The 27,684-nt window shown below is 58.0% G+C and overlaps 1 protein-coding gene across 1 annotated transcript; it reads left to right on the top strand.

Moving 5' to 3' along the window:
• Positions 1-473: 473 nt before the first annotated feature.
• Positions 474-27,400, top strand: CEMIP (cell migration inducing hyaluronidase 1). The gene is made up of 30 exons (XM_049783663.1): positions 474-581; positions 12,086-12,158; positions 12,820-12,923; positions 13,884-14,030; positions 14,208-14,346; positions 14,663-14,899; positions 15,495-15,674; positions 16,091-16,161; positions 16,285-16,380; positions 16,463-16,569; positions 16,882-17,014; positions 17,378-17,569; positions 18,180-18,355; positions 18,466-18,675; positions 20,270-20,475; positions 20,588-20,657; positions 20,748-20,876; positions 20,977-21,062; positions 21,335-21,466; positions 21,580-21,615; positions 21,700-21,855; positions 22,905-23,085; positions 23,591-23,806; positions 24,451-24,662; positions 25,133-25,318; positions 25,457-25,658; positions 25,747-25,830; positions 25,992-26,149; positions 26,642-26,742; positions 26,967-27,400. Exons 3-30 carry the CDS (start codon positions 12,830-12,832, stop codon positions 27,092-27,094), a joined length of 4,065 nt encoding a protein of 1,354 aa, XP_049639620.1. The 5' UTR covers positions 474-581; positions 12,086-12,158; positions 12,820-12,829; the 3' UTR covers positions 27,095-27,400.
• Positions 27,401-27,684: the final 284 nt, after the last annotated feature.

Raw genomic sequence — 27,684 nt, 5'->3', positions numbered from 1 at the left:
GAGCGCGCGGCAGCCGAGGTCTCCTGCCCGGTCCGTGCGTTTGTGGATGCGCGTGCCTACGCCCCCCTCCTCCGTCCAGTGTCCCCGAGCCCCAGACGTCCTGTGCATGTAGAGGCAGGTGACAGGCACGTGCCGGGGGTCCCCCACTGGGGCTCGGTGCAGACCCCATTTCCATTCTGGTGCCAGGAGTCTTGCGCCCTGCACCGCACGGTGACCCGGTCACTGCTCCAGCAGACGCGCGCCTGGCAACAGGTCTGCGCTGGATGGAGGGTCCCCCTCTCACCCCCAGTTCCTGTGTCCTCGGCCCATGGGAAGGGGTGGGCCCGTTCGCAGGGATGGTAGCGTGAGATTTCGAGAAGGGTCGGGGCGCTGCTGGTGCAGTGGAGGCAGGTAGGGGTTCCCCCGCGAGCGGCCCGGGACGCGACTTGTGCGCGCTGGAGAAAAACGCGCGGTTCGGTGCGGAGGTAGGTGCTCGCCAATAGTCTCATTTTCAAGCCGCCAGCTACACCACCTTCCTGGCGCCACCAGCCCAAGGGCCAGAGGTCCCGAGTCCAGCCTCACGCGGCCCGAGCTGCCCACAGGTGAACGTCTCCGTCTCCAACAGCTTTTTGATGTGGACGATCATTTTTGGCGGCCACCCCAGGCCGGAGGTGGAAAGCCTGGAGCGCAGCGCTCTTGGCCAGGCCTGCCAGCCCCGTGGTCTGGGGCACAATCCAGCTGCGGCCCGCGATGCAGGGAGGCTATGCCCTGTGGGCCCCCCACCCTCGACATGTGGCCACCATGGACAGCTCCCAGCCACTGGGACCTTGGGGGTCCCCGAGTACTACCCACCTTGAGTTTCCTGCAAGATGTGGGAGGATCTGGGGTCTCTGTCCTTGTGGGCCACTCCTGGGAACGAGAGGAAGCCTGGCTGATGCTGGCCCCCAGGGGGTTTGCTGCTGAGCTGCTGCCTCCTGCCCCCCTGCCATGGTGAGGGGGGCTTCCATGGAGCATCTGACTTTCGGGGACTCTCAGGGACCCTCAGGTGCAGTCATTGTGCAGGTGGGATCCCTCCTTTTGGAATGAGCTGCTTACTGTCATGCTGCCACTGACCCAGGTGGAGCTAGGGCCAGCCATTTTATTGCCCCTCAGAATTTTATTGCCCCTTACCAGTGGAAGTTTGGATTTTCGAAGCCTTTACAAAACTGCTTCCATGCTAGGATCCAAATCCTTCCCTGGGGGGACGGCTCAGCCACTGGGGGTCCTTCTTAGGGACCCCTACTTGGTTTTCTAAGCCGGTTGCTAGGAAACAGGGTGGGAGAACTAACTGGCCTGTTGATCAATGCAAATCAAACGTTTTCACCATGACAAGTATGTCATCCTCATTCGGGCCCCATCCCTCAACCATGAGAGCTGTGACATGTTCAGGGCCACCCACAGCCACCTTCCCTTTGGAGCCTCTTGTCCCATGCCATGGGGGGGGGGCAGTTGGAGCTGATTGTAAGGTGCCCATTGGCCCCATGAGAAGCTCGTGCTGATGCCTCCGTGTTTGCCAGGAACCAGCTGTGCTTTCTTTCCATCAACACTGCCACTGACCACAGGCCACCAAACACACAGGAAGGCAGTCGGAGAGTAGGGCCTGCCACATTCACCAGGCAGAGGGGAGATTTGAGTGAGACTCCTGTAGGGAGGAGGAGAAGATGCACCTCTGGGTAGGGGGCCCTGGACTCTGGATGTGGGTTCTCATGGGTATCAGGTGTATAAAGAATGAACTTGGGATAGGACACTATCCAGGCCTCTGCCCTTGGGAAGATGGGCACCGGGGCAGCCTGCAGAGACCCGTGAACAGAGGAGGAGGAGGAGCAACCAACCTGGCCTCTCATGGCTCTGGGCTCTCTGATTTGTTAACCTGGATCCAGGCCAGTCGCCTGTCTGGGGGTGATGGCAACTTTCCCCACCCATGATTCTGCTCTACTCCTTCCAGCTCCACGTAACCATACATACAGGCAGTGAAGTGGGCAGGAATCTTTGGGGAAAGTGGAAATAAGGTGGGTGAGTTCACCCTGCTATCCCCTCAGAGATGGAGAGTCACCATTTCTAGAAGGTTCCAGCTTTGGGGAAAGGCAGATTTTATTTCATTGTCCTTTTAGCTCCTGAGGGGCAAGGAAGGAGCTCCAGAGCTCTGGGATGCCCCCAAGGCAAACATCCTTTCTCACACCCCCAGGATCCATTTTGCATCCGGCCCACCACTATGGTCCGTATGTGCCCACAGACCTTGCCAGCTGATGAGAAAACAGCAATCACTAAGTTTCCAAACCACCAGGCCCTGAGGTTGCAAGTGGCCACATGAGTAAACACATCGAGGGTTTCTGCAGAGACTCGGGCACAGCTCCTTTTCCGACTCAACGCCCCTCGCAGTTACTTTAAATAAGACGCTATTTTTAAGACGCAGAAAGGATGATGCTCTGCCCCATCTCGCTTCATCAGCACAAACTTTTGAGCTTCTGCTTGCTCTGTGGAAGGGGGGCGGTGTGAGGTCGTCCTGGCAAGGTCAGGCTGAGGGCAGGGGTTTGCTCTCGGCCCCACAGCTGCCCACATCCCGCAGTCAGTAGGGTCACCATCGGGTCAACTTCATCTCCCACCACCCTGTTCACGGTCCTGTCCTGTCCGATGCTTCGTGGTCCTTGGTTCTGGCCACACCTACCAGGGAAGAGGCGGCACTGGGCTCTGTGGTGGGGTTGGTGGGGGACATGGACGAAAGAGGCTCTGGAATGTTCTGTGTGTGCGGGAGGTTTTTTGGGGAATGAGAAGGTGCCTGGCCTGGGCTAGGGCTATGTGGACATAAGCTTTACTGTCAACAGCATTGGAGAGCACAATGCTAGGGGGCCTTGGAAGTCAAGTGACCTGGGTGTGTGGTGAAACTTTTCTGAGCCAGTATGGGAGTAGACTGTGGTGTCCAAGGCTAGGGCTCTACCCAGCTGTGACCTGTGGGCACTGTGGGGGCCCAGAGTGGGCAGGTGGAGGCTGGTGCAAAGCAGGGCATGGGCTCAGGGCTGGAGTGTTCGAGGTGCCCAGAATCAGGCTGGAGAGATGGATGCAGCCCACTTGTGGGATGGTTAGATAGGCTAGGGGGGGGTCTCACTCCTCTGTGGAGTATAGGATCTCACTCATATGTAGGGTAGAGGGTTTCACTATCTGTGGGGTAAGGGGGGTCTCACCTGTCTGTGGGGTATGGGGTCTCACCCATCTGTGGGGTAGGGGGTGTCAGCTGATTTGGAGGAGTGGGGTCATAGCATCTGTGGAGTAGAGGGGTCTTACCTGTCAGTGGTATACAGGAGTCTCATCTGTCTGTGGAGTATGGAGGTCTCAGCCATCTGTGGGGTACAGGGTGTCTCAGCCATCTATGGGGTAGGAGGGTCTCAGTGGTCTGTGAATGCATGGGGGCTCACCGCGCCTTTTCCGGCTGCTGCTGCTTCAGCTGGTGTGATCCCAAACCCTCTGAACTTTGTTTCCTGCCCAGGAACAGCCGGTGGGACAGGACAGGCCATGACCAGGCGAGTATTGCCCCCACACACCGTAGCCTGGAGCCCTATTTTCAAGTCTTTCTTGCGGGGGCCAGGTGTGGAGTTCGGGAGGACTGGGCAGCCCAGACGCAGCTCTGAACCCAGCTGGGCTGCATCTGGGGGAAAGTCCAAACTGATCTCTGGGGGTCTCAGTAGGACCAGACCCCCCCCCCCGCTGCCCCACACAGAGTCTGCAGACCACAGAGCGCCGCTGATGGCTCGGTGGCCCGGCCACCCGCTGGGCTCAGCACCAGACAGCAGCCAAGAGGCACAGACTGCGCGGACAGCGGACAGCCGGCAATGGGCAGCGGTGGCTGTCTGGGAAGTCAGTTCTTCCTGCCGGTCAGGACAATATTTACTGAGCAGGCAGCAGACAAGCGGCCCTTCTTCTCAGTCTCAGCCCCACACTTGCCCGCCATCTCTCAGGCCAACAGTCTGGGGCTTCCAGGCCCAACTCAAGTTGGTGGGAGGCAGTGGGCACTGCGGCTGGGTGCCCTGCACACTTGTGTTCAGGCCCCTCCATGAGGTACAGTTCTCCCGAGCTGCCCACGTGCTTGGCAAGTAGACGCAGATAGCGCTCCTGGGGTGCAGACAGACCCACGGGCTGATAAAAACAGCTCCTGGGAGGCATAGACTCCAGGTATGGGGGTACACAGAGACCAGGTGTGGGGGTGCATGGAGATAGGTGTGGGGGTATAGAGTCCTTTGGTGTGGGGATGTATGAGCCGAGGTATGGGGATACATGAGCCCAGGTATGGGGGTAAAGGGAGTTCAGGTGTGAGGTATATTGATCCCAGGTATGGGGTACAGGAAGTTCAGATGTGGGGGGTACATGTTACTCAGGTGTGGGGTGTATGCCAAGGTGTGGGGTACACGGAGCCCTCTAGAGCTGGAAGGGGAGGGCCTTTGTCCTCTCCAGCTGAGAAGCTCTCAGGAAGGAACATGGCCTCAGTCAGAGCTGTGGGGGATGAGGACAAGATAGGACAGGACAGACAGGAGGTGGCAGGAGAGAGCAGAGGCCTGGGCATGGGGCATGTGGCTCTTGCAGGCTCTGATTGCAGGGCTGAGAACCAGCACAGGGACTCAGGTTGCGGGTTTCGGCAGTCAGTGGAGCATTGAGATGTCAGCCTGCGTGGCATCCACAGCAGATGCTGTTTGTTGTCTCCAGTGTGGGCAGAAAAGAGGCAGCAGGCGGCGGGTTTTGGTGCCAGGGGGAGGAGGGTCCACAGGTCTCTGGGGAAACTGGGTGGGACGGCCATTGTGGGCGACTTGGGCTGCAGTTGAGGCAGCGCTGGGACTTACGTGCCACGCTGAGAGGTGCTGCGCTGTGAGATGCCACATTGTTATGGTATCATGCCGTGAGGTGCCACACAGTAAGGTGGCGTGTTGCGAGGTGCCACATTGCAAGGTGCCAGCCACGCTGCAAGGTGCACACAGCAAGGCCACTCCAGCAGAGCACAGACCAGGAAACCTGTGCAGAAAAGGGGTGTTGCAGCTCGTTTGAATATGAACCTCCCTTGAACGCTGGTTGTGGGGACCCACTTGTACCGTGTTTCACATCATGTCACAGACAGAAGGGCCACTCAGACCCCATGTACTCACCCAGAAGCTGGGCCAGAGTCCAACAATGTTCCCGGCTGTGTGTGTCCATTGCTTTTTTTTTTTTTTTTTTTTGTCACACCTGGTGACATTCACGGGTTATTTCTGGCTCAGTGCTCAGAAATCGCTCCTGGCTTGGGGGGACCATATGGGACGCCAGGGGATTGAACCACAGTCTGTCTGTCCTGGGTCTGCAGTGTGCAAAGCAAATGCCCTACCGCTGTGCCACCGCTTCAGCCCTGACTGTTGTATGTTTTGTCTTGTTTGCTGGCCACCTCTTTGGGCCATGTCCTTGATGCCACGTTGGTGGTACCCCATATGCCATTTCTGCTGGCAGACTCTCTCTGCATCCACACTCCAGGGCCTGTTACTGGCTCTGAGGCTACATTGGTCCCCCGGGATGATGTTTCATTGGGGGGGGTCTCTAAGATGCCTGCCCCTTCCAGTCTCAGTGCACCTGTCTACCAGGAGTGGGGGGTAAGAACAGCATCCTGCCCACCTGCCCTGGCATATTGGGGCATCATGAACCTGCTGGGGCACCCCATCTTTCCTTGCAGCCTCCCAAATGTAGCTTGGAGCCTTTTCCCCTTTAGTTTGGACTGAACTGTTTTGGACTGTCCTAAAGCAACTTTCCACTTCCTTTCGTGAATCATTTCTGCCCTTTCTCTTCGTTCTTAAAACGGCTCAACAACTTGACTTTGGAGAATCTGTTTCCTGGGTATCCTCTACCTTTCTGCCACTCATCCATCCACCCACACAGCTCCTATTTGCCACGTCCCCACCTGTCTGCTGTCTCCTGTCCCTCCACTCGTCCTTCATCTAATCATCATCCACCCATCCTCCATCTGCTCAATCTCTCTTCACTATCCATTCATCTAACCACTAACCATCTGTCCATCCTTCCACTCTTTACCTATCCATCCACCCACCAGCCCTCATGTCTTCTGATGGACACAAACCCTTAAGCCCAGTCTTGCAGCCATCCTGGCTTCCTCCTTCCTCCCTCCTTCTCCTCCTTTCTTCCTTCCTGACTTCCTCCCTCCCTTCTTCCTCCCCTCCTCCCTCCCTTCTCTCCTCTCCTCCCTCCTCCTCTTCCCTCCCTCTCTTCTTCCTCCCCTCCTCCCTCCCTTCTCTCCTCTCCTCCCTCCTCCTCTTCCTTCCCTCCCTTGCTCCTTCCTTCCTCCCTCCCTTCTTCCTCCCTCCCTCCCTCCCTCCCTCGCTCCTTCCTTCCTTCCTTCCTTCCTTCCTTCCTTCCTTCCTTCCTTCCTTCCTTCCTTCCTTCCTTCCTTCCTTCCTTCCTTCCTTCCTTCCTTCCTTCCTTCCTGTCTCCTCTTTCTCCTGTCTCCCTTCCTCCCTCTCCACTTCCTTTCACTCCCCTCTTCGTCTGTCTCTCCCTCCCTCCATCCCCCCCCCCTCGGGTTTCCCAGTCATAGGCATGAGGGGTTGGAACAAACATCCTCTAATTAAGTCTGAGCCCGACTGAAGCCACAGACCACGTCCTCTTCATGGGACGAGTGGGTTTCCTGGGATGTGAGGGTGTGGGCGTATGGGGCTACACTTAAGCTGGGCGCCATGTGCACAGTGCTGGGGCATCTATTTTTATCTGAGCCACACCACTGGAGATGTGAGGTGCTTTTTCCACAGCAGCTCTGGGGCTGAGCCCCAGGGCATGGCATGGAGACTCCTGGGCCTGCCGGTTCTGTCCTGGTTCCCCTGAGACGCCCTAGAACCTAGGTCAGAATGTGGTTGCCTGGTTGGCTATTCAGTGGGAGGATGGGGGAGTCTCTGGTCCAGGGGTGACACAGGGACTTAGAGGGACGTTTGAGTCCTCCCTGCATCACACTTGAGACCAGTGATGTTACAGGGGTCTGCAACCTTTCAGACATAAAGAGCCACTTGGACCCGTTTCCGAAGGAAACTGGGAGCCGCAAAACCATTGCAACATTTAAAACAAATATAACACTGCATATATTGTTTCTTACCTTAATGCTATATACGTCACCAGGTACGGCTGCCTCCATTGGCTCCGCTCCTCAGCTCCGCCTCACTGCTATAGATATAGCGGAGAGAAGCGGAGCTGAGATTAAAGCAGTATTTTTTTTTTCTGACATCGGCTCCGGAGCCGCGGCAAGCCTTCAAAAGAGCCGCATGCGGCTCCGGAGCCGCAGGTTGCCGACACCTGTAGAATGTTCTCTGGCTACCTGAGAGAAGTAGAACTTTGGTTTTTGAGTTTGCATGTGGCCCGGTCAGCCATAGGAAGGGACAGAGGAGTAACCAACACCCTGACACTCAGGGGTTCAGGCTGCAGACAAGCCTTGCTGGAGGCTGGGAAGTCTTGGGGTCCTTTTATAGGTATAAGCCATAGAGAGGTGAGATCCATCACTTTTGGTGTGAACATACACAGAGCATGTGTTGCCATGTGTGACCACATGTGCTCACCTATATGAACACACGAGCACGCATGTATACATTACATGCGAAGGCACATGTCTGTGCACCATGGGCATGCATGTGGCATGCTTGTATGATCATGTGCGTAGGCATGCCTGCACATGTGTACATTGCAAGCAGGAGTCCATGCATGCAATGCTGTGCTTTGGGTTGCATGTGCACTTGCGTGTGGTGTCCACACATGGGCAGATGTGCATGTATGTCTATGTGCAGCCATATGGAACATGTCTATGTGTATGTAGACACACGTAACCCTGTTCCATGAGTTTCACATCCTATCTAGGTGCCATTCCCTTCAACCCCAGCAGGGAAACTGAGGCTGGCCGTTCCCAGCAAGGATCTGGCTGAGTTGTAGAGCTCCTGACTCCTGGCCACTGCTCTGCCCCCCGAGAGCCCAGCTCTGGGTTCTTGGAAACGAAACGCTCATAAGAATTTCCAGGCAGAGCTGGGGCTGGGGCAGCCTCTGTCTGACCTGCGGGGCAGACTCAAGCTCTGAGCCGGCCAAGCTACAGCAGATGGCCGGGATCAGGGAGCCAGCGTGGGGCAGTGCCGCAGCAGCACGTGGCAGGGCCTCAGCTGCCCGCTCTAGGCTGGCTCTGGTGTTCCTCCAAGCGGGCGGGACAAACTGGGGGGGGGCTCCCCTCTCTGTACGGGGTGTGGGGACAGAAGAGCTGAGGTAGGGGGTGCCCCCCCACCCCCCGCTTCCTACCTCCCAGAGACCTGCCAGGTGGGGCCCAGCAGGGGCCAGGGAGGCACCACGCTCCCCCCCCCACGCACCACCTGCTGTGCTACTCCTGTGGAGGAGGGCAGGAGGGAAGGAGGGACACCCTGCTGGAGATGAAAGGAGCTCGTGGCCGCACCTCACCTGCTCTGCCCCCGGGCAGGATGTGTGCCAGGACCGGATGCCTGTGGCCGCCCTTAGAGCTCCCGCCCCAGTTAGCTGCTTTGGTTTTGCAAAAGCTGCTTCTAAAGTGCTGAGGATTCCAATTTAGCAACACTGGTGAGGGGGAGCTGTCTATGCCCTTGGTGGGGCCTTGAGTCTACTGTGCCTGGCTCAGGGGCAGACGCACCAGCTCAGATAAACCCAGGCAGGAGTGTGTGAGTGTGGGACAGTGTTTATGTGAGCATGCGATGGGCAGGGTTGTGTGAGTGAGCGGGGATTGTGTGAATGTGTCTGAGAGTCCAGGGTTGTGTGACTGTGTGAGTATGCAGGGATCATGTGTGAGTGTGTGTGTATATAGGGACTGAGTTTGGGTCCATGTGTCCCTGTAGTCACACACATCTACCTACTGTTACTGTGTGTTCAAACCCCGCCCCCTCAGAATTCTGCACATCCCTTTCCTCAGGGACCAGGGGCTAAACCTTGAGGTCCTGGATGTGACTTTTCTCCAGACCAGAGCATTTAGGGTCAAAAAGACAAGGTTCGGGCCACCCCAGGGTCCTTCCTGCCTGTGCAGCCCCCTGTTGCCTGGGAGATGGGTGCTGGCTGGGTCCACCTGGGAAGAGGCAACTGATGGTCCTGAGTTTCTCCTGGAGTTTGGGAGGAGCATGGAAAGGGGTCCGCCCCAGGAGGTGCTGCTGGGTGGCCCTCACACCTGGGGCACACCTTGGCTCTGTGTGTGGCCGTCTGGGGCCCTGGACGTGGTTCCCATTTTCCAGCAAAGCTGCATCTGCTTGAGGCGGGTGTGTCCTGGGCACCAGAATCAGAGAGGCACATCTGGGAGCTGGCAACTGAGGGTAACTGCCTACGGGTACAGAGGGTCTCGTGCAGCCTCTCCTGAGTCCACAAAATGCTGGGGTTTCCGGGAACCTCAAAGCCCCAGGCAGGATGACATGAACCCCATCTTCTGGGCCCTGTTGCAGAGGTCAGGAATAGGCATCTGACCTTGCTCCCCACCCCTCCCCGTCTCTGCCCTTGGTCTGCCCTTGATCTCTCTATTGGCTTTGGTCTGACCACAACCGCCACAGCCCCCCAAAGCCACCTTCCTGCAGGGCTGATGGTGGGAGGTGGCAGATGGGCAGGTAGGAGGGACAAATGGCTTCACAGATAGGGGAAAGGATCCTGCAGTAGGGGAATCAGTGCGGGCACTGGGGCTTGGACCTGAAGGAGGAGTCTCTGCGGGGCTTGAGGGTCTTTGTGGGCATGGGGGATCTTTGCAGGACATGGGTCTGGAGTTGATAGGAGCATGTGTGCAGACCAGTTCTCAGGTTCAAAGCACAGGCAGGTGACTCCACACTTGGCTGTGTGTATCAGTTCCACTGGGATCCTGGCTGCCACATGCTCACCTGGGCACCCCCTTGTCCTGGGGGCACCCAGTCATGCAGGACTGTGTCATCCTCTGCTCTCTTCAGTGTGAGGACACTGAGTGTTGAGTGCTGGGAAGGGGTACCCTGAGCTCAGTGGTGTCTGTATGGAGTGAGGGTGCTGGGTAACCCTGAGCTCAGTCAGTGGTGTCCTGTGTGGGTTGATGGTGCTGGGTGCTTGGTGACCCCAAGCTTGGTGGTATCCTGGCTCCTCCGCCTGCTCTGGCTGGGCTCTGTATCCAGGATAAGAAGCTCCAAGCAACTTTTTCCAGCTGGAGTTTCTGGAAGGCTCTCAGCAGGCCCTGTTGAGGCCAGCACTGGGGCCTCCCCACAGGCAGCAGGATTAGCACAGCTCTGCCTGGGCACTGAGCTTGGTGGCAGCTGGGCCCGGCTGCTGGTGACCCTGTTCTGTCTTTTGTGGTCACTGACCCTTTAGAAGCTGAAAGGGGGCTGAAGAGATAGCACAGAGGTAGGGTGTTTGCTTGCATGCAGAAGGATGATGGTTCGAATCCTGGCATCCCATATGGTCCCCCAAGCCTGCCGGGGGCAATTTCCGAGTGTAGAGCCAGGAGTAACCCCTGACCACTGCCGGGTGTAACCCAAAAACTGAAAAAAAAAAAAAAAGGTGCTGAAAGTTTACAGCAGTTCCCAGGTGTGGACAGATAGACATATGAATGGACAGACAGACCTGGTCTCCATCCTGGGAGGAGGTGGGAAACGTGGATGGGTAAAGGTGGATGAAAAAAGGTGGGGTAGAGCAGGGGACCGAGGTGATCCATCCCCTCCCCCCATCCCTGTCCAGAAGACACCCCAGGTCTCCCTCTGCAGAGCAAGCCCTGGGGACAGGTCAGATTATCCCCCAGATCTTACCCCCCCCAGGGGTCTTGGATCCCAATCCGTCCCCACATTGTGGGCATCAGACATCCCACCTGTCGGGATAGAGAGAAACCCTCTATTGGATGAGAGGTGCAGGTGTGTTGGGGTTCAAGCATGTGGAGTTTGGACACATAAGGGACCAGTATGTCGGGGTTTAGGAATGTTGGGATTCAGGTGTGTGGAAGTCAGGCATATGGGGTACAGCATGTTGGAGGTACAGCATCTTAGGGCCATGGTGTTGGGTGACAGTGGATTGGGAGCACGATGTGTTGGGAACAGCATGTAGGGGGACAGTGTGGTGGGGCACACAGCTTGTTGGGGCAGTGTTGTCAGGGGACAGTGTGTTGGGGACAGTGTTTTGGGGTTCAGGCGACATGCGTAGGCCTCATCCCTTAGGCCATGCCTCAGCTGGGCTGGTCTCACTCACACCCTCCTTCCGCTCTGGCTCGGGAGCAGCCGGAATGTTCCATCGGAAACATTTAAACTAGCCCAAACTGGCGCCCACAGAAAGACACTCTGGGCACTTGTCACTGAGGATGGGGGTTCCGGCTTGGGGCGCCTTGCAAAGTCTCAGCTCCAACCTGGTCCCCATCATGCAGAAGAGACAGACCCTAGAGTCCTGTAAAAATACACTAGCTCCTTAAGGCATTTCCTTCCCTAACCCTGCATTTTGCCTGCAGTGGAGACAGACCCCCAGCGTCCTGTAAAAGACACCAGCTCCTCAGGGCACTTCCAGCTCCAACCCTATGTTTTGCTTGCTCAGACAGCGAAACCCATGCTGGGAAAGGCGCTTCCCTCCCCGCAGGTCTTAGGGTTCGCAGGCGGCAGAGGGGTGTCCTGGAGCCCTGGGGCCGGGCGGGCAGCCAGCAGCTGAGCTGGGCATTTTCCGCAGGACACGGGATGAAGTGTTTACGGCTCCGAGGGGACGCGCCAGTGGGCGTGGGACCAGTGGGTGGGAGCTGTGGGGTGGGGGGACGTGCCTGTGGGCGCTGACTCAGCCTGGGCCAGCTCCAAGGGGGTCCCATTTTCAGCTGACCCCAAGGGTCCTGGAAGTCACAGTTCTTCACCTGTCCCAGCTCAGGAGACCGAACTTGTCTACAGGTTTTCTCACTCAGACCCCTCTGTGTGACTTGAGAGGCCTCCAGAGAGGACCCAGGAATTCAGGTCGACCTTGGGGCCCCATACAGTGACCTTTGCTCTTCATACATCTCCCCAGGATCCCGGCTGTAGCCCCCATGCGGGGCCTGAGAGCTGAGTGCAGTGGCCAGGGATGGGAGACTTAGTAACTTATCTCCCCCATCTTTGCCCTGCAGGTGAAGAACTCGGACCTTGGCTTTGCGGGCAGCAGGAGCAGCAGAGAAGAAGGGCCTGTTCTACCCATACCTGGTGCGGGGACCCACAGAGCTGGCTGCAGCTCAGAGATTCTGGCAGTCCTTCCCTGGTGGTTGTCACAGAATGTCCCAAATGTCCCACAAGTGCCAGCATGTGCCTCCTCCTCTGTGGCACCATGTGGGGAATAGCAGGGGGCGGAGAGCATAGCCTGCAGAGGCCAGAATGGGCCAAGCCAGTCCTGGCCTAGGTCTCTGCCTCATAGCCAACAGTGGCTGCCTAAGATCCAGCCCTCAGATCCCTACTCGAACTTCCTGCCTTCCCAGGAGCACGTGCAGGGTTTCTCGGACCTGAAGGTATTCCCAGCCCCAATGCAAGAAGGTATAACCCCCATGAATAACAATGATTGAATGGCAGCTAGCCATCTGCCCTGTATCCTCTTAGACAGAGGAGATTCCACACTGCTCTTTGGCTCGTAGAGATGCTCCCAGGATAGTGGCCGGCTGTGGGGATTAGCCCGTCCACTGCCTCTCAGCAGATAAGGAACAAAGCCCAGGGATGGCACCCAGGCCTACAGAGCCCACAAAACAAGGAGCAGCCCCTGTGGACTCTTTTCCTTGATGCTTGCCTGTGTCCACATTCTCCTCCCCTCTGTCCCTGTGGCCGTGGCCACCCCCATGCCTTCAGCCATAGGTCTGAAGCTCGGCTTCTGTTGCAGGCTCTCTGGGATGAAAGCAGTGTGCAAGCAGGATCTGTCCCCTGGGGCGCTGCTGGCCATGGGCTGGCTGCTCCTGGCCTGCTTTCCCGGAGCCCTGAGTGCAGGTGAGCTTCCACTACCAAGCGTCCACCCAGACCAGCTCAGGCCCCACATAGGGCCCCTGGAGAACAGGCTGGCATGCGGGGTCTCCAGACCTGTTTCTGCCCTGCATGGCCCCACCACAGAACAGGCCTGGCTTGTGTCAGGCCCTCTGTGCCTCAGGTTATGGAAGGGCCTATGGGACAGGGTCACCTACCTCCCAGTTCTCGGCTGTTTTTCTCACGCAGGGATCCAGTCCCTGTGGCAGGACCTTCTAACCCCTCCAGAAAAAGCAGAAAACTCTACTTTTTTTTGTTTTGTGTTTTGTTTGTTGGGTCACACTCGGCAGTGCTCAGGGGTTACTCCTGGTTCTACACTCAGAAATCGCTCTTGGCAGGCTCGGGGGATGCCGGGATTTGAACCACCGCTCTTCTGCGTCTAAGGCAAACGCCCTACTACAGTGCTATCTCTCCAGTCCCCTGAAAACTCTATTTTTATAAAAGTTTTAAAAATTCATGATCAGTTCACTTTTTTTTTTAAATTTTTTGGGGGCCACACCCTGCAGTGCTCAGGGCCGACTCCTGCCTCTGTGCTCAGGGATCACTCCAGGCTTGGCTCAGAGGACCATCTGGGGTGCTGGGGATTGAACCCAGGTTGGCCAGTGCCAGGAAAGCACCCTACCTTCTGGACTTTCCCTCCAGTGCTTCAAGTCAGATTCCACAAACCACGTTGTGCTCCCCAACTTGTGGCTGGGACTCAATGTCCAGTGGGAAGACTCTGAACCCCTGTACAGGACCTCTGATTTGTGTGTGACCTCTGACCTGGACAAAGCAAACCCCTGGACCCTCTTTGGGGTGGAGGGGCTTTGATACACCCTATCTCCAGGCATGACTGGGAACTGGTTCCCTTGAGGCTCAGCCCCAGGTGCCAGCCCTCGAGGCTGCCTGGGCCCTTGTCTGAGTCAGCAGTGACCCTGTGTCTTGCAGCTGCAGCTGAGTGCCCAGACCAGAGCCCGGAGCTGCAGCCCTGGAGCCCTGGCCATGACCCTGACTACGTGGCACAGGTTGGCCACGGCACAGCCCTGCTGCTCACGGCCTCAGCCACTGTCAACTCGCTTCATATCACTGATGGTGGTAAGTGCCTGAGGCCCGCAGGGGGACACAGTAACAGTGCTGGCTGCTGCCCAGCCACGGGACACCTCAGAGCCAGGCAGGTCCCGAGGGAAGGTGGTGAGTCTCCAGGGTTCACCCTGCCTGCTGGGGGATGGGGGTCCTGGGCTATGAGGCAGCCCACACTGCCCTCTCCCTCAGGAAAGCTGGTGGTTCAGGACCGTGGGGAGAGCATCGTGCTGCGGGTGCGGCACATTCTGATCGAGCACGGAGGGGAGCTTCATGTCGGGAGTGTTCACTGCCCCTTCCAGAGCCACTTCAGCATCATCTTGTATGGACGGTGGGTGTCCCGGGGGTGGGATGCTGTGGGGAGCGAGAGGCCCATGAAAGCGTGACATGCCTGATCTTGTGTAGGAGAAAGAAGCCCATAGAGGGCAGAGTCCAGCCTGGTACTCGAGCCAGTTCTGATGACCAAGGCCACAGGGTTGCCTAGGGGGTTTCCACTAGGCCCCCTTTCTGCTGCCAAATGTTGGCTCAGGAGGGCCCCGAGACATATGGTCAGTGTTTAGGGGTCACACATTTGACTGGGCGCTGAGCACCCAGGCACTGAGTCAGTTTCCTGGGCACCAGCTCAGTCGTGGGCACTTTCTCCGCAGGGCCGACGAGGGCACCCCGCCAGACCCCTACTTCGGCCTCAAGTTCCTGGGTGTGGGCAGGGGTGGCACCCTGGAGCTGCATGGACGCAAGAAGCTCTCCTGGACCTTTCTCAACCGGACGCTGCACCCAGGTGGCATGCGGGAGGGAGGCTACTTCTTTCAGCGCAGCTGGGGCCACCGCGGGGTCATTGTGCATGTCATCGACCCAGGCTCAGGCGCCGTCATCCACTCTGACAGGTACTGGGTGCTGCTCCCTGGCCTGGAACCACGCCCTGGCCCAGTTGAACACAGCAGAGCCTGGCCTCCACCCACTTGGTCCACATCAGGAACAGGCCTCCTGCCTCTCTTCTTCCTGGGCACTCACCGACTAGGGGTGGTCAGGAGCTGACACCTGCCCGAACCTCAGATCCACCCACGTGCATGCACATAGACCCCAATGTGTCCATGTACACACCCTCAGACCCACGCACGTACATATCTTCTCATAACCATACACACATGTATACAGACACGAGCACACTCCCTCATGCCCATGCACACCCATGTCCACCCTCTCACAGTTTCACACGCACACCTACTGCTGGGTCCCCCTTAGCTGTTGGTGCAGGGACCTGTGTCTCCCCTCCATGCCAGGAGGGCAGCCTGGAAATATGCCCAATGACGCTGTCCTGAGTGTGGGCCTACTGGGGCTGTCTCAGAACTGGCTTCTCTGTAGGGACTGTTTCATGTCATTCAGAGGCTGATCTGCCTCTGAAATTCGCAACCCCCAGGGGCTGGGCCGAACCTCATGGATGCTGTAGACCCACTTGCCCCTGCCTTCCTTTCCGCCCAGATTCGACACCTATGGCTCCAAGAGAGAGAGTGAGCGACTGGCTCAGTACCTAAATGCAGTGCCCGATGGCCGGATCCTGTCTGTTGCTGTGAATGATGAGGGTTCCCTTCACTTGGATGACACAGCCAGGAAGACCATGACCCGGCTGGGCAGCAAACACTTCTTGCATCTGGGCTTTCGGTATGGCCATCACTTCCAGAATTTTTGAGAAGGTTCCAGAACCCCAGATGTGGCTTGCTTGTCCCTCCTTGAGCCTACTCCTGGGCTAGCCAGTGCAGACTTCCCTCAGCACAGCAAGCCTGATCAAGATGCCTAATGGTGGGGCCGGGCGGTGGCGCTGGAGGTAAGGTGCCTGCCTTACCTGCGCTAGCCTAGGAGACGGACCGCGGTTCGATCCCCCGGCGTCCCATATGGTCCCCCAAGCCAGGAGCGACTTCTGAGCGCATAGCCAGGAGTAACCCCTGAGCGTTACCGGGTGTGGCCCAAAAACCAAAAAAAAAAAAAAAAAAAGATGCCTAATGGTGTCAACATCTGTGGCAGGAGAGGGTTAGTGGGCTGGAGCCATGTAAACTCACACTCTGCTGTGTCTCCTGCAGACACCCCTGGAGCTTCCTCACAGTGAAGGGGGACCCCTCGTCCTCGGTAGAGGAGCACGTGGAGTTCCACGGTGAGATTCTCTGTGAATCCCCTCCCCAACCCCCTTCCCAAGCTCAAAACAGGGCCGGTTCCCCTGCAGTGAGAAGGAGCCCGACTTGGGGCCTGGCACTCACACCTCGTCTTCCTCCCGCAGGGCATCGGGGTTCTGCAATTGCCCGGGTCTCGAAGCTGTTCCGCTCTGAGCAGGGCGAGCTCTTCAATGTCACATCCTGCAGCGAGTGGGTGCAAGGTGAGAGCCCTGGAGGAGGCAACTTCGGGGCTCTGGCCCCTCCCCAGCCCTGCCCACCTGCCTTCACTCTTCTGTCCTGCAGATCTGGTGTGGACCGAGTGGTTCAACCATGAGCAGGTGTGGCCAACCAAGGGCAGAGAGAAGATTCTGGACCCTGGGAAAATCTGCAGTCGACCCATCGAAATCCAGGTGCTGCAGACACGTTCAGAACGCAGGGGCCTGAGGGGGGCAAAGGGAGGTTGGCCAGTTCAGAGCATCTCAGGGATCAACTCAGAGATCAGCTCAAGAATCAACTTGGAGATAAGGTCAAGGATCAGCTCTAGTCTGCCAGTATAGACCAGGCACTCACAGAGCCTGTCATGTAGGGCTGCAGGCAACCTGAGGGCTGGAGGGGTTGAACTACTGTGAGAGACCCTGGTATAGGCTCAGAGCCATGTGTGTTTGTGATGCTCCATCACTGGGCATGGAAGTGACCGCTATGGCGCCGGTGGGTCTCTGCAGGTGGCCACGACCGATGGGGAGAATCTCACGGCTGAGGTCCTGCACCGGCGTGGCCAGGAGCACAGGCTTGCGTGCCATGCCCGGGGCCGGGCCTGCCTGCACTACCGTGTGCGTTTCCTATGTGCCAAGCCTGGTGAGCATCCCCATCCCACTTACCTCGGCTTCTCAAGGGAACCCCCAAGAAGGGCCTGCAGGGGCAAGTGTGCTGCCGTAACAGGCGGGGCCACTGTAAATAATGGCCAGAGGAACAAGATTTGTTTTCGGCCATGAGGGTGTGGTACGAGCAGCCACAATTAACTCCGGCCTGCGAAGAGTGGGTGGAAAATTCCTACCCCACTCATGAATGGCCCTTTTCTGGTCTCTAGCTTTTGTTGGCTGCAGATGCCAGACCAGGCAGCCAGGGTGAGCGGGTGACCCTGGCTTGCACCGGCTAAGCCGGTGCAGCCCCATGTGGAGGGCAGATGTGGGGCCACTGAGTGCCACTGCTGCCTTTCAGTGAGGCCCACACTCACGGTGACAGTAGACACTGACGTGAACAGCACCACGCTCACACTGGCAGCCGATGTGCGCTCCTGGCAGCCAGGGGACACGCTGGTGGTGGCCAGTACCGACTACTCCATGTACCAGGCCGAGGAGTTCCGGGTGCTGCCCTGCCGAGCCTGTGCCCCCAATCAGGTCCGCGTGGCAGGTAGGATGAGAACCCGGACTCGGACTCTCCAAGTTACCACAGAGCCTGGCACCCCCACACCCCTGCATCAGTCACGGCTCCTGGGGCCCACTTTATGGGCTCAGGTGGATGCTGAGAGACTCAAAGGGCAGGAGCCAGGCGGGGGCCAAATGGCCGATGTGACCCTGTCTTTGGCCAGGGGAGGACAGAAGAGGAGACAGCTCCTGGTAGCCCCTCACCTAATAGTAACCTGGGCCTTGAAACACAGCGCCTCCTGGTGGGTGGGGTGTGTCCACATGTCACCTGTGCGTGCACAAAGGCGTGTGATGGGTGCAATGTGCACGTGTTATGCATGCGATAGGGCTTCTGTCCACGTGTGTGCATCTAGATATGTCCTGTGTTATTCCAGGTGTGAGGCAATACCCTGCCTGTGTTCACATGTGCGCGTTGTGTGTTGCTGGGACTCACATCCCCTGCTCGCCTGCTGGGTCCTCTGCTCCCTCCCACCCTTCTGCTTGGTCTGCTTCGGGCCCTGTACCCTCTGTTGATGTCTGGGATCACGGCGTTACCCCCAACTTCAGGGACCCCTGATACAGGGGGCAGGGGCCCTCTGAGCCACCCACTGTCGCAGGAAAGCCCCAGTACCTGCACATGGGGGAAGAGGTGGATGGCGTGGACATGCGGGCTGAGGTGGGGCTGCTGAGTCGAAACATCATGGTGCGGGGCGAGATGGAGCCTGCCTGCTACCCCTACACACCCCATGTCTGCAACTTCTTCCACTTTGACACCTTTGGGGGCCACATCAAGGTATGCAGGCGGCAGGTCTGGGGACCCCACCTCGGCATGCTTCATGCCATGCTTGAGAAGTGCTTCTCTCCCAGCCATGTACCCAGCTAACTCCTTGTCCTGTCCCACAGGTGGCCCTGGGCTTCGCGGCTGTGCACCTGGAGGGCGTGGAACTGGTGCATATGGGCCAGCAGCTGGTGGGCCAGTACCCACTGCACTTTCACCTGGCAGGCGACTTAGACAGCAAGGGCGGCTACGACCCGCCCACCTACGTCCGCGACATGGCAATCCACCACACCTTCTCCCGCTGCGTAACTGTGCATGGCTCCAACGGCCTGCTGGTGAGTGACTCCAGCTGCAACTGAGGGAGGGTCCCCACCCCCCCATCACATGTGGGAATAAATCGGATTCACAGTCCTTGTCTGTAGCTCGGCTAGCACCTACTGTATGTCGCTTAAACTGCCCTTCCTTCCTTCCTTCCTTCCTTCCTTCCTTCCTTCCTTCCTTCCTTCCTTCCTTCCTTCCTTCCTTCCTTCCTTCCTTCCTTCCTTCCTTCCTTCCCCTTCCTTTCTTTTTTTTTTTTGTTTTTGGATCACACCCAGCGGTGCTCAGAGGTTATTCCTGGCTCCGCCTCAGAAATCGCTCCTGGCCCCCCCAAAAAAGGGGGGCCGGTGAGGTGGCGTTAGAGGTAAGGTGTCTGCCTTGCAAGCGCTAGCCAAGGAAGGACCAGGGTTCGATCCCCCGGCGTCCCATACGGTGCCCCCAAGCCAGGGGCAATTTCTGAGTACTTAGCCAGGAGTAACCCCTGAGCATCAAACGGGTATGCCCCCCCCCAAAAAAAAAAAGAAAAGAAAAGAAAAGAAAAAGAAATCGCTCCTGGCAGGCATGGAAGGATGCCGGGATTCGAACCACCGTCTGTCCTGGATTGGCTGCATGCAAGGCAAATGCTCTGCTGCTGTGCTATCTCTCCGGCCCCTTCTTTTTCTTTTCTTTTCTTTCTTTCTTTCTTTCTTTTCTTTTCTGTTTTTGAGTCACACATGGTGGTACTCAGGAGTTACTCCTGGCTCTGTGCTCAGAAGTCGCTCCTGGAAGGCTCTGGGAACCATATGGGATGCCAGGATTGGAACCAGGGTTCATCCGCGTGCAAGGCAAATGCCTTACTGCTCCATCCCCCTACTTCTTTTTCTTTTTGTTTATTTTCAGGTCACACTCAGTGGTGCTCAGGGTTGACTCCTGGTTCTGCACTCAGGAATCAGGAGACTCTCCTGGGCATGCTCAGGGAACCATATAGGATGCCAGGGATTGACCCTGGTCAGCCACGTGCAAGGCATATGCCCGCTGTCCTATTACTCCTGTCCTTAGACTGTTTCTTTTCCACACCCAACTGATCATTTAACATTAAATTAACCTTAAAATTATTTATTTTTAAATTTTTTTATTTTGGGGTGCCACACCTGGTTGGTACTCAGGGTTTATTCCTAGTTCTGTACCCAGAGATTACTCCTAGCAAGACCATATGGATTGCCAGAGATTAAACCAGGGTCATCTAAGTACAAGGCAATGCCCTTCTTGTTGTGCTATCTCTTGGACCCTGTGTTTAAGTTTCTTGAGGAGTCAGCTGCCTCCCTCTCTGAGCCTTGGGACCAACTCGAGGGCAGCCACAGGGGTGGATGTGTTTTGTTTGCTTTCCCCAGTGTTTGCAGAATCTTGAGGGGCTGTGGAAACACTCAGAGGACAGCCAATGGGGAGTAGCCTCTGAACATCTGGGGGTGTGGCCCCGAAACAAAAGAATTCATTGCTTGGCTTCCACTGTTGGAACTTGAAGGGATTTCACATAGAAATAAGGGCCTGGTGGGGCCTTGTATTTTCACATGGAAATAAGGCTTCTGTGTCCCTGAAGCACCCCATGTGGGGGGTGTGCTTCTGCTGCCACAGGTCCAGGATGTGGTTGGCTATGACTCCCTGGGTCACTGCTTCTTCACGGAGGATGGGCCAGAGGAGCGGAACATATTTGACCACTGTCTGGGACTCCTGGTTAAGGCAGGCACCCTGCTGCCCTCGGATCGAGACAGCAAGATGTGCAGGGCCATCACGGACGATGCCTACCCCGGCTATGTGCCCCGGCCACGGCAGGACTGCAAGTGAGCTCCCCTCAGACCCCCCAGCCGAGGCACACACACCCAGGGGGCAAATGCCGGGTGGGGGGGGTACTGTGGGCCTCTGTGCCTGTGCGACCTGTGGCTGCCCTCTCAGCGCCGTGTCCACCTTTTGGATGGCAAATCCCAACAACCACCTGGTCAACTGCTCTGCTGCCGGCTCTGAGGTAAGTGAGCGGCCCTGACCTACAGTGACACATTGGGACCCCCAAACAAGTGGAGCTCACAGGGTGACAGACTGTACCCCCCTCACCCAGGAAACAGGCTTCTGGTTCATCTTCCATCACGTCCCCACCGGCCCCTCTGTGGGCATGTATGCCCCAGGATACTCAGAGCACAGCCCCCTGGGAAAGTTCCAGAACAACAGAGCACACTCCAACTACAGGGTGAGTCGGCCACATTGTGAGTCCTCTGGCTGTGGCCTGGCTTGGCCCAGCCCGGCCGGCTCAGGCCCACCTGGAGCCCTGTCTCCGCCCACCCCCACAGGCTGGCATGATCATAGATAATGGGGTGAAGACCACGGAAGCTTCCGCCAAGGACAAGCGGCCCTTCCTGTCCATCATCTCCGCCAGGTAGGCAGCCCTGGGTCTCTGCAGCTGCCACCTACCACCCACGCCCTGCGCCCACTGCTGGGCCTTGTGGATATCCGAGAAGACTCTCATGTGGAAAGTTCCAGGTGCCATGGATTAAGAAGGTTATGAGCCCCTCTCCTGGGCCCTCAGAGTGGGGTGGACAGGAACTCACAGATTCTAAGGGCTTGCGCAGGTCAGGCATATGGCCTCTGTGCCAGGAAACAGCTGAACCTGCTCCCCAGAGTTGGCCCTACCCCCGACCCCGTTCCCAGGTACAGCCCCCACCAGGATGCCGACCCACTAAAGCCCCGTGAACCGGCCATCATCCGGGGCTTCATCGCTTACAAGAACCAGGAGCATGGGGCCTGGCTGCGCGGGGGTGATGTGTGGCTAGACGGCTGTCGGTGAGTGCAGAGCCCAGGGCAGGGTCACCTCGTGGCACCCAGAGGCATCGGCTGAGGATGCTCTTTTCCCGCCACAACCCGGCTGATTACTGACTCTGCTCTGGCATCCCCAGGTTTGCTGACAATGGCATTGGCCTGACACTGGCCAGGTAAGTGCTGCACTCTCAGCTGGACCCCTGGTGTCTCCACCCATTCCACTCCCTGCAGACCCCTCAACCCTCTTCTTCTGGCAGCGGTGGGACCTTCCCGTACGATGATGGCTCCAAGCAGGAGATCAAGAACAGCCTGTTCGTGGGCGAGAGTGCCAACGTGGGCACGGAGATGGTGGACAACCGGCTCTGGGGCCCCGGTGGCCTGGACCACAGTGGACGCACCCTCCCTATAGGCCCGTATGTTCTTCAACACATGGAAACATGGAGATGGGCAGCCTGGTGGCTGGGACTGTGCTTGAGCAGTCCTGGAGCTCTGGACTGCAAAGGCACAAGGCTGTGGGGCTCCCTGCACTGGATCAGGGTGAAGTGCTGGGGGGTCCTGGCCCTACTCTGCTGCCCCCAGGGTCTTTGCCTATATTTTGGGGGCTGTTTGTCTCTCTGGATGCTCCAAGTCCCATTAGAACAATCACCCTCAATTTGGTTTCCATTCTACCGATCCACTATCAGGTCTCAATCCCAGGGCTGACCCAGGGAGCCCTTCATCTGGGCCCTAATCTAGGCAGAGTTTTGGCCCCAGAATCAGACCCAGATGACTAAAGGCTTGCTTGCCCTCCCCAGGGACCTAAGGCTGGCGTCTATGTGGCAGTGATGGTATTTACTCAGTGACTCTGTAGACCGGGGGGTGGGGTAGGAGGATGGCACATATCCAGCCAGCAGCCAGCTGCTTACTCATTCTCCCATCCACCCACTCACCTGTCCACTCTTCAATCATCCACCCACTCCTCCATCTGTCCGTCCATCCATCCATCTATCCATCCACCCTTGCATTTTTCTGTCCATCCATCTACTCTTCCATCGTCCACTCACCCATCCACTCACCCTCTGTCTATCTATCTGTTCACACACTCAACCATCTGCCCATCTTCCACTTACCTGTTATCTATTCATCTATTCATCTACCCACCTGTCCGTCCATCCATCCATTCTTCCATCATCTACCCTCCACCCATCTGTCATTTGTCTATCCACCACTCACCGACATGTCTTTCCATCCATCTGTCCATCACCCATGCATTCACCCACCCATTTTGTCCATCCATCCACCCATCCACCCTGCATCTCTCTACTCCTCCTCCTACCCACCCACCCTCATCTCCACCTATGGCAGGAACAATCTGGAAACACTGTCTCTGTTGTGGGCTGAGCTTGCTGTTGCATGGAACATGCTGGAGGGCACGCCCACAACCCGGCATGAGGCAGCCTGGATCTCACTTGCTCACTCCCAGGAACTTCCCGATCCGAGGGATCCAGTTCTACGACGGGCCTGTCAACATCCAGAGTTGCACGTTCCGCAAATTCGCGGCGCTGGAGGGCCGACACACAAGCGCCCTGGCTTTCCGCCTAAACAATGCCTGGCAGAGCTGCCCCCACAACAACGTCACTGACATCACCTTTGAGGATGTGCCGGTAAGTGGGACCACTGGGTGGCTGGTGTGTAGAAGCCCAGACTCCAGGGTGAGTCAGCAGCCTCCGGAGGAGCTCCTGCTTGCCCTGGCCCAGCTCCCGGGCACCCAACTGGAAAAGTACGAGCGGAAGCTGCCCCGGTCAAGTCTGGGGGCCATCCGCACCCTCATCCCCCTCAGGCCACATGAACCCCAGGCACCCTGGCACTGGCTGGGAGGCCACTCCCGCATGCCCTTGCTCTGGGACTCACTGTCTGGTGTGGCCACCTGGGCTGGCTCCATAGTGTAAACACCAGCACTGCCAGGAACTGGCACAGCCAGAGGCCCAGATGGAGTCCCTGCCCAGCATTGATGGATAGGTCGTGGTGGGGGGGAGGGAGCTGCCCACAGATACCTGTTCTCTGAGTCCGTGGCCCCACATGGAGCTCAGTGACCCGGTCCTGTCCACTCTGCAATGGGCGGAGAGAGCAGGGCCGGCCGGGCCTAGCCTCAGGACTGGCTCTGTCCAGATCACATCCAGAGTGTTCTTCGGGGAGCCGGGACCCTGGTTCAACCAATTGGACATGGACGGGGACAAGACCTCTGTGTTCCACGATGTGGATGGCTCTGTGTCCGAGTACCCTGGATCCTACCTAACCAAGGATGACAACTGGCTGGTGCGGCACCCTGACTGTATCGACATCCCTGACTGGAGAGGCGCCATTTGCAGTGGGCACTATGCACAGGTAGGCCGGGTAAGCTCAGGATAGGGCCAGCTAGAGATGGCAGGGCAGGCTCCTGAAAAGCTAAGCCCCCTAGGGAAGGAGAAGCAATATCCCAGCACCCCAGCATGCTTAGAATCTAGCCCCCACATTCTGGATGTTCTCCACATCCCTTCTGGAAGCATTGCACACTCCTCTTGGCTTGGTTGGTCTCTGCTACGTTCCATGGGATCCTGGCCCATCAGGCAGTGAGCTGAGCTTTATTTGGGGTGCTGCAGGATGGGGGTGACATCCAGGGCCTCACACATGCAGGACTAGTATTTGGCTGCTGAGCCCTAGCCCTGGCTGACCCCCCAAAGGGTGCTTTATGGAGAAGTCTTTTTCTCCTGGAATCTAGACAGGTACAGTTGAAACATGGTGCCACCGCAATGCCATCGTGCCCAGTTCCAGGCAGAACCTCTAGAACAGGGTCTGTCTGGTTTTTGGGGTACCTTCAGATAGAGTGGCCCAGGGGAGGGGTGCAGGCACCTGTAGGGGATGGGGTATTGCAGGGGAAACACAGTGATTGCAGGGCATGGGCCAACAAAGTGGGGAGGAGGCCCTACTTAGGACCCATGCAAGGCTGCCTGTTAGCTGTCATCCACCTGCTGTGGACTCCCTGTCTGCAGATGTATATCCAGGCCTACAAGAGCAACAACCTGAGGCTGAAGATTGTCAAGAATGACTTTCCTGAGCACCCACTGTGGCTGGAGGGGGCGCTGACCCGCAGCTCCCACTACCAACAATACCAGCCTGTGGTCACACTGCAACATGGCTACACCATCCACTGGGACCAGCCAGCGCCCACTGAGCTTGCCATCTGGCTCATCAACTTCAACAAGTGAGAGGTGGGGGTGGGGGGACCAGGGAGGGGCCCCACCAAGAACCCTGACCTGGGACAGTGAGGGAACCAGGAACAGTGAGGGGAGAGGATACTGGGATGGAGCTCTGAGAAGATGGACCACTAAGGGGACAGGGCAGTGACCCAGATGCTAATACAGGTCCTCTGATGGCTGCTAGTGGAGGGTGGCCATGAAGTTTCAGGCTTGCCCACACAGCCTCGCAGGACGTGTCTGGAGGGTGACGTCGCCCAGCAGGGGCACTCGGTGACCAAGCATGGACACTTGGGGTGTGCCGGGTGAAGTGAGGCCATGGGGCAGCACAAGTCTGAGCATGCAGCCCTATCCATCAGCCACGGCGACTTGCAGGCATCTCTGGGCAGAGGCCCAGCCAGCCCAGCCTAACTCCATCTGCCCTCACCGAGCCTGGCGCCGGTGTCCTGCTGGGCTGAGCCCTGTTGGCCTCACGCAGGGGAGACTGGATCCGTGTGGGGCTCTGCTACCCCCGGGGCACTGCCTTCTCCATCCTGTCCGACGTGCACGACCGCCTGCGCAAGCAGACAGCCAAGACAGCCACCTTCGTGCGGACGCTGCAGATGGACAAAGTGGGGCCCAGCTTCCCGGGCCGGAGCCACTACTACTGGGACGAGGAATCGGGGTGAGGGGGGCATTCACCAGCATGCAGCGCCCCCTTCTGGTCTCACCCCCACCTCGTTGTCCTTCCTCCCTGCAACAGGGTGCGGGCCTATGAGACAGGGAGAGCCCGGTGTTTGCTGACTGCCCTCCTCACTCCCAGGCTGCTCTTCCTGAAGCTGGTAGCGCAGAATGAGCGCGAGCAATTTGCCTTTTGCTCCGTGAAGGGCTGTGAGCGGATCAAGATCAAAGCCCTGATCCCCAAGGGTGCGAGCGTCAGCGACTGCACAGCTGCCGCCTACCCGCGCTTTGCTGAATGGCCCACTGTGGACGTGCCTATGCCCCGCAAGCTCAGTCCGAAGCCGGTCAGCTGCCACCTGCGACATAGCCTGGGGGTGGGTGGGAAGATGGAGTGACACCCTCTACCTGGCTGACAACTTCCTTGTCTCCCAGAATCAGGAGCGTTTTCTGGAGGTGAAGCTGGAGAGTGGCAGGCAGCGTTTCTTCCACCTGCTCAGTGAAGTGGCCTACATCGAGGTGCTAGTGCTGGGCAGACAGGGGGCAGGAAGGGGATCACATGGGGCTGAGGACTCACGGGTGGTCCCCAGTCCTGGAAATGAAGCCCCAGCCCGTGGCTCCTGCTTGCCCCCTTGCTGGTATGGACTGCTTGCTCAGGGCTCTGGCTGGCTCTGACCCAGGTGGACGGAAGGCGGTTCTTGGGCTCTGAGGAGGGGCTCCTGGTGGTGGTGATTGATGGAAAGCGTGCCCGTGTGCTGGGCCAGGCGGTCTTCAGGAAGGCAGTGCTGCAGGGTGCCCCGTGGCAGCTCTACAGCTATGTGGCAGCTCTCCCCGACAAGTGAGTCCCCTACAACAGACGGCCTCCACCTCTAGAACTTCAAGGGTCAACAGCCCCATATCACCCACCCAGAGGCAGCCCTCTGTATAGGGACTCATGGGCGCCCTTTCCTTTGCCCATCACCCCTTCCCGGTAAGGGCCATGCCAGTACCCTCTGACTGGGCTCTGCAGGCCCCTAAGCCATTCCTAACAGTCCCTGAACCCACTATCTCAAATGTGCCCCTACCTGGGACCCTGGCTCCACCCCATTCTCTGTGTCCCTACCCAGTTCTGTCCCATCCATAACCCTGACCCTAACCCCAGCACCACCCTACCCTCCATTCTGCTCTACCTGGCCACTCCATCCCTAACCCCACCCACTCTCTGCCTTGCCCAACTTCCACATCGGCCCCACCCATCCATAATCCGGTCCCTCCCACCCCAGCTCCATCCCTCTGAGGCCGTCTCCAGCTGTCTCGGCCCAGCTCCCATAACCCCACTCCTTCACCCCAGCTCTGTGGTGCTTGCGGTCTCCCGTGGAAGCTCCGTGTGCCGAGGCTCCTGGACCCGTGCATTGGAGGAACTGGGCGCAGACAAGGGCTCCAGGCTCAAAGGTGCAGGCCACAAGGAGGGAGCATGGAGATGGGACATGGGGGGGGGGGCGATGATGTCCCAAAAATAAGGCAGGGAGGTGGGGAGGGACACTGGCAGGTACCCCAGGACCACGCATGGATCTGAAGCCCAAAGCCAGGGCCCATGACAGGTGCCAAACCCCAGTTCCAGGGGCCGCAAGTATGCCTTCCCTCAAGGTCCTGGTGCTGATCCCCACTCTTTGCAGACCACCTGGCCTTCGTGGGTTTCAAGGGCGCATTTCGGCCCCCGTGGGTGTCACTGCGGACGGATGAGCGCTCAGTTCGGCTCTTCCAGGCAGTGCCCGTGCCAGTGCAGCGCAGGCGGCCACTGTGAGTTTGACGGACTGCGGGACTAAGCCCCGCCGACACCGATGCCCCAGCACCCTGGTGAGGGATGTGGGGGAGGCCGAGGTGGGGACAGCACCAACCCTGGCGTAGCAGAGACCCGACGAGGAGGAAGCACTGCCCAGCTCAGCAGGACAGGATCTGGGAGTGTCCCTCGGGCTTTGCCCTGCCCGCGGCACCCCCAGTTTGGGCGCCCAGAGTTCCTTGCCAGCGCAGAAACAGCTCTGGGCCACCAGATTGCAGCCTGGCGCATCCACGCTGCTCTTAGGATGGTGACCAGGGGCTTTGCTGTCCCTTGAGCTCACTCAAGTCTCACGGGGGGCGTGATGACATCTGTGTTTGGTCACAAGACATCAAGTCAGGGTTGCATAGGAATGTGAGTTCAGGGTATGGTCTGTTTGTAGTCCTACAGTAACATTGGGGCTGTGTCACGGGGAAGGGTGACGCCAGAGTGGTGGTCATGGCCATGGAGGGTATGGCAGTCAGGTCCAGGTGGTGTTGCTTGTCAGTTTAGGGGTGTGTTCTAGTCATGGACATGGTTAGGCTTTAAGTGGGCTCCTGTGGAGTAAGGTGACACCA

The sequence above is a fragment of the Suncus etruscus genome, chromosome 11 (genome assembly GCF_024139225.1).
Source record: "Suncus etruscus isolate mSunEtr1 chromosome 11, mSunEtr1.pri.cur, whole genome shotgun sequence".
In the NCBI taxonomy this organism is placed as follows: Eukaryota; Metazoa; Chordata; class Mammalia; order Eulipotyphla; family Soricidae; genus Suncus; species Suncus etruscus.
Note: the sequence above shows the minus strand (reverse complement) of the source record. Positions and strands in the feature narration are given on the sequence as shown.

Coding starts and splice junctions, on each gene's coding strand:
- CEMIP (XM_049783663.1), top strand. CDS start 12,830: ATGAAAGCAGTGTGCAAGCAGGATCTGTCCCCTGGGGCGCTGCTGGCC. Junction 14,347..14,662: donor AGCATCATCTTGTATGGACG/GTGGGTGTCCCG, acceptor CTTTCTCCGCAG/GGCCGACGAGGGCACCCCGC. Junction 21,063..21,334: donor CTGTCCATCATCTCCGCCAG/GTAGGCAGCCCT, acceptor CCCCGTTCCCAG/GTACAGCCCCCACCAGGATG.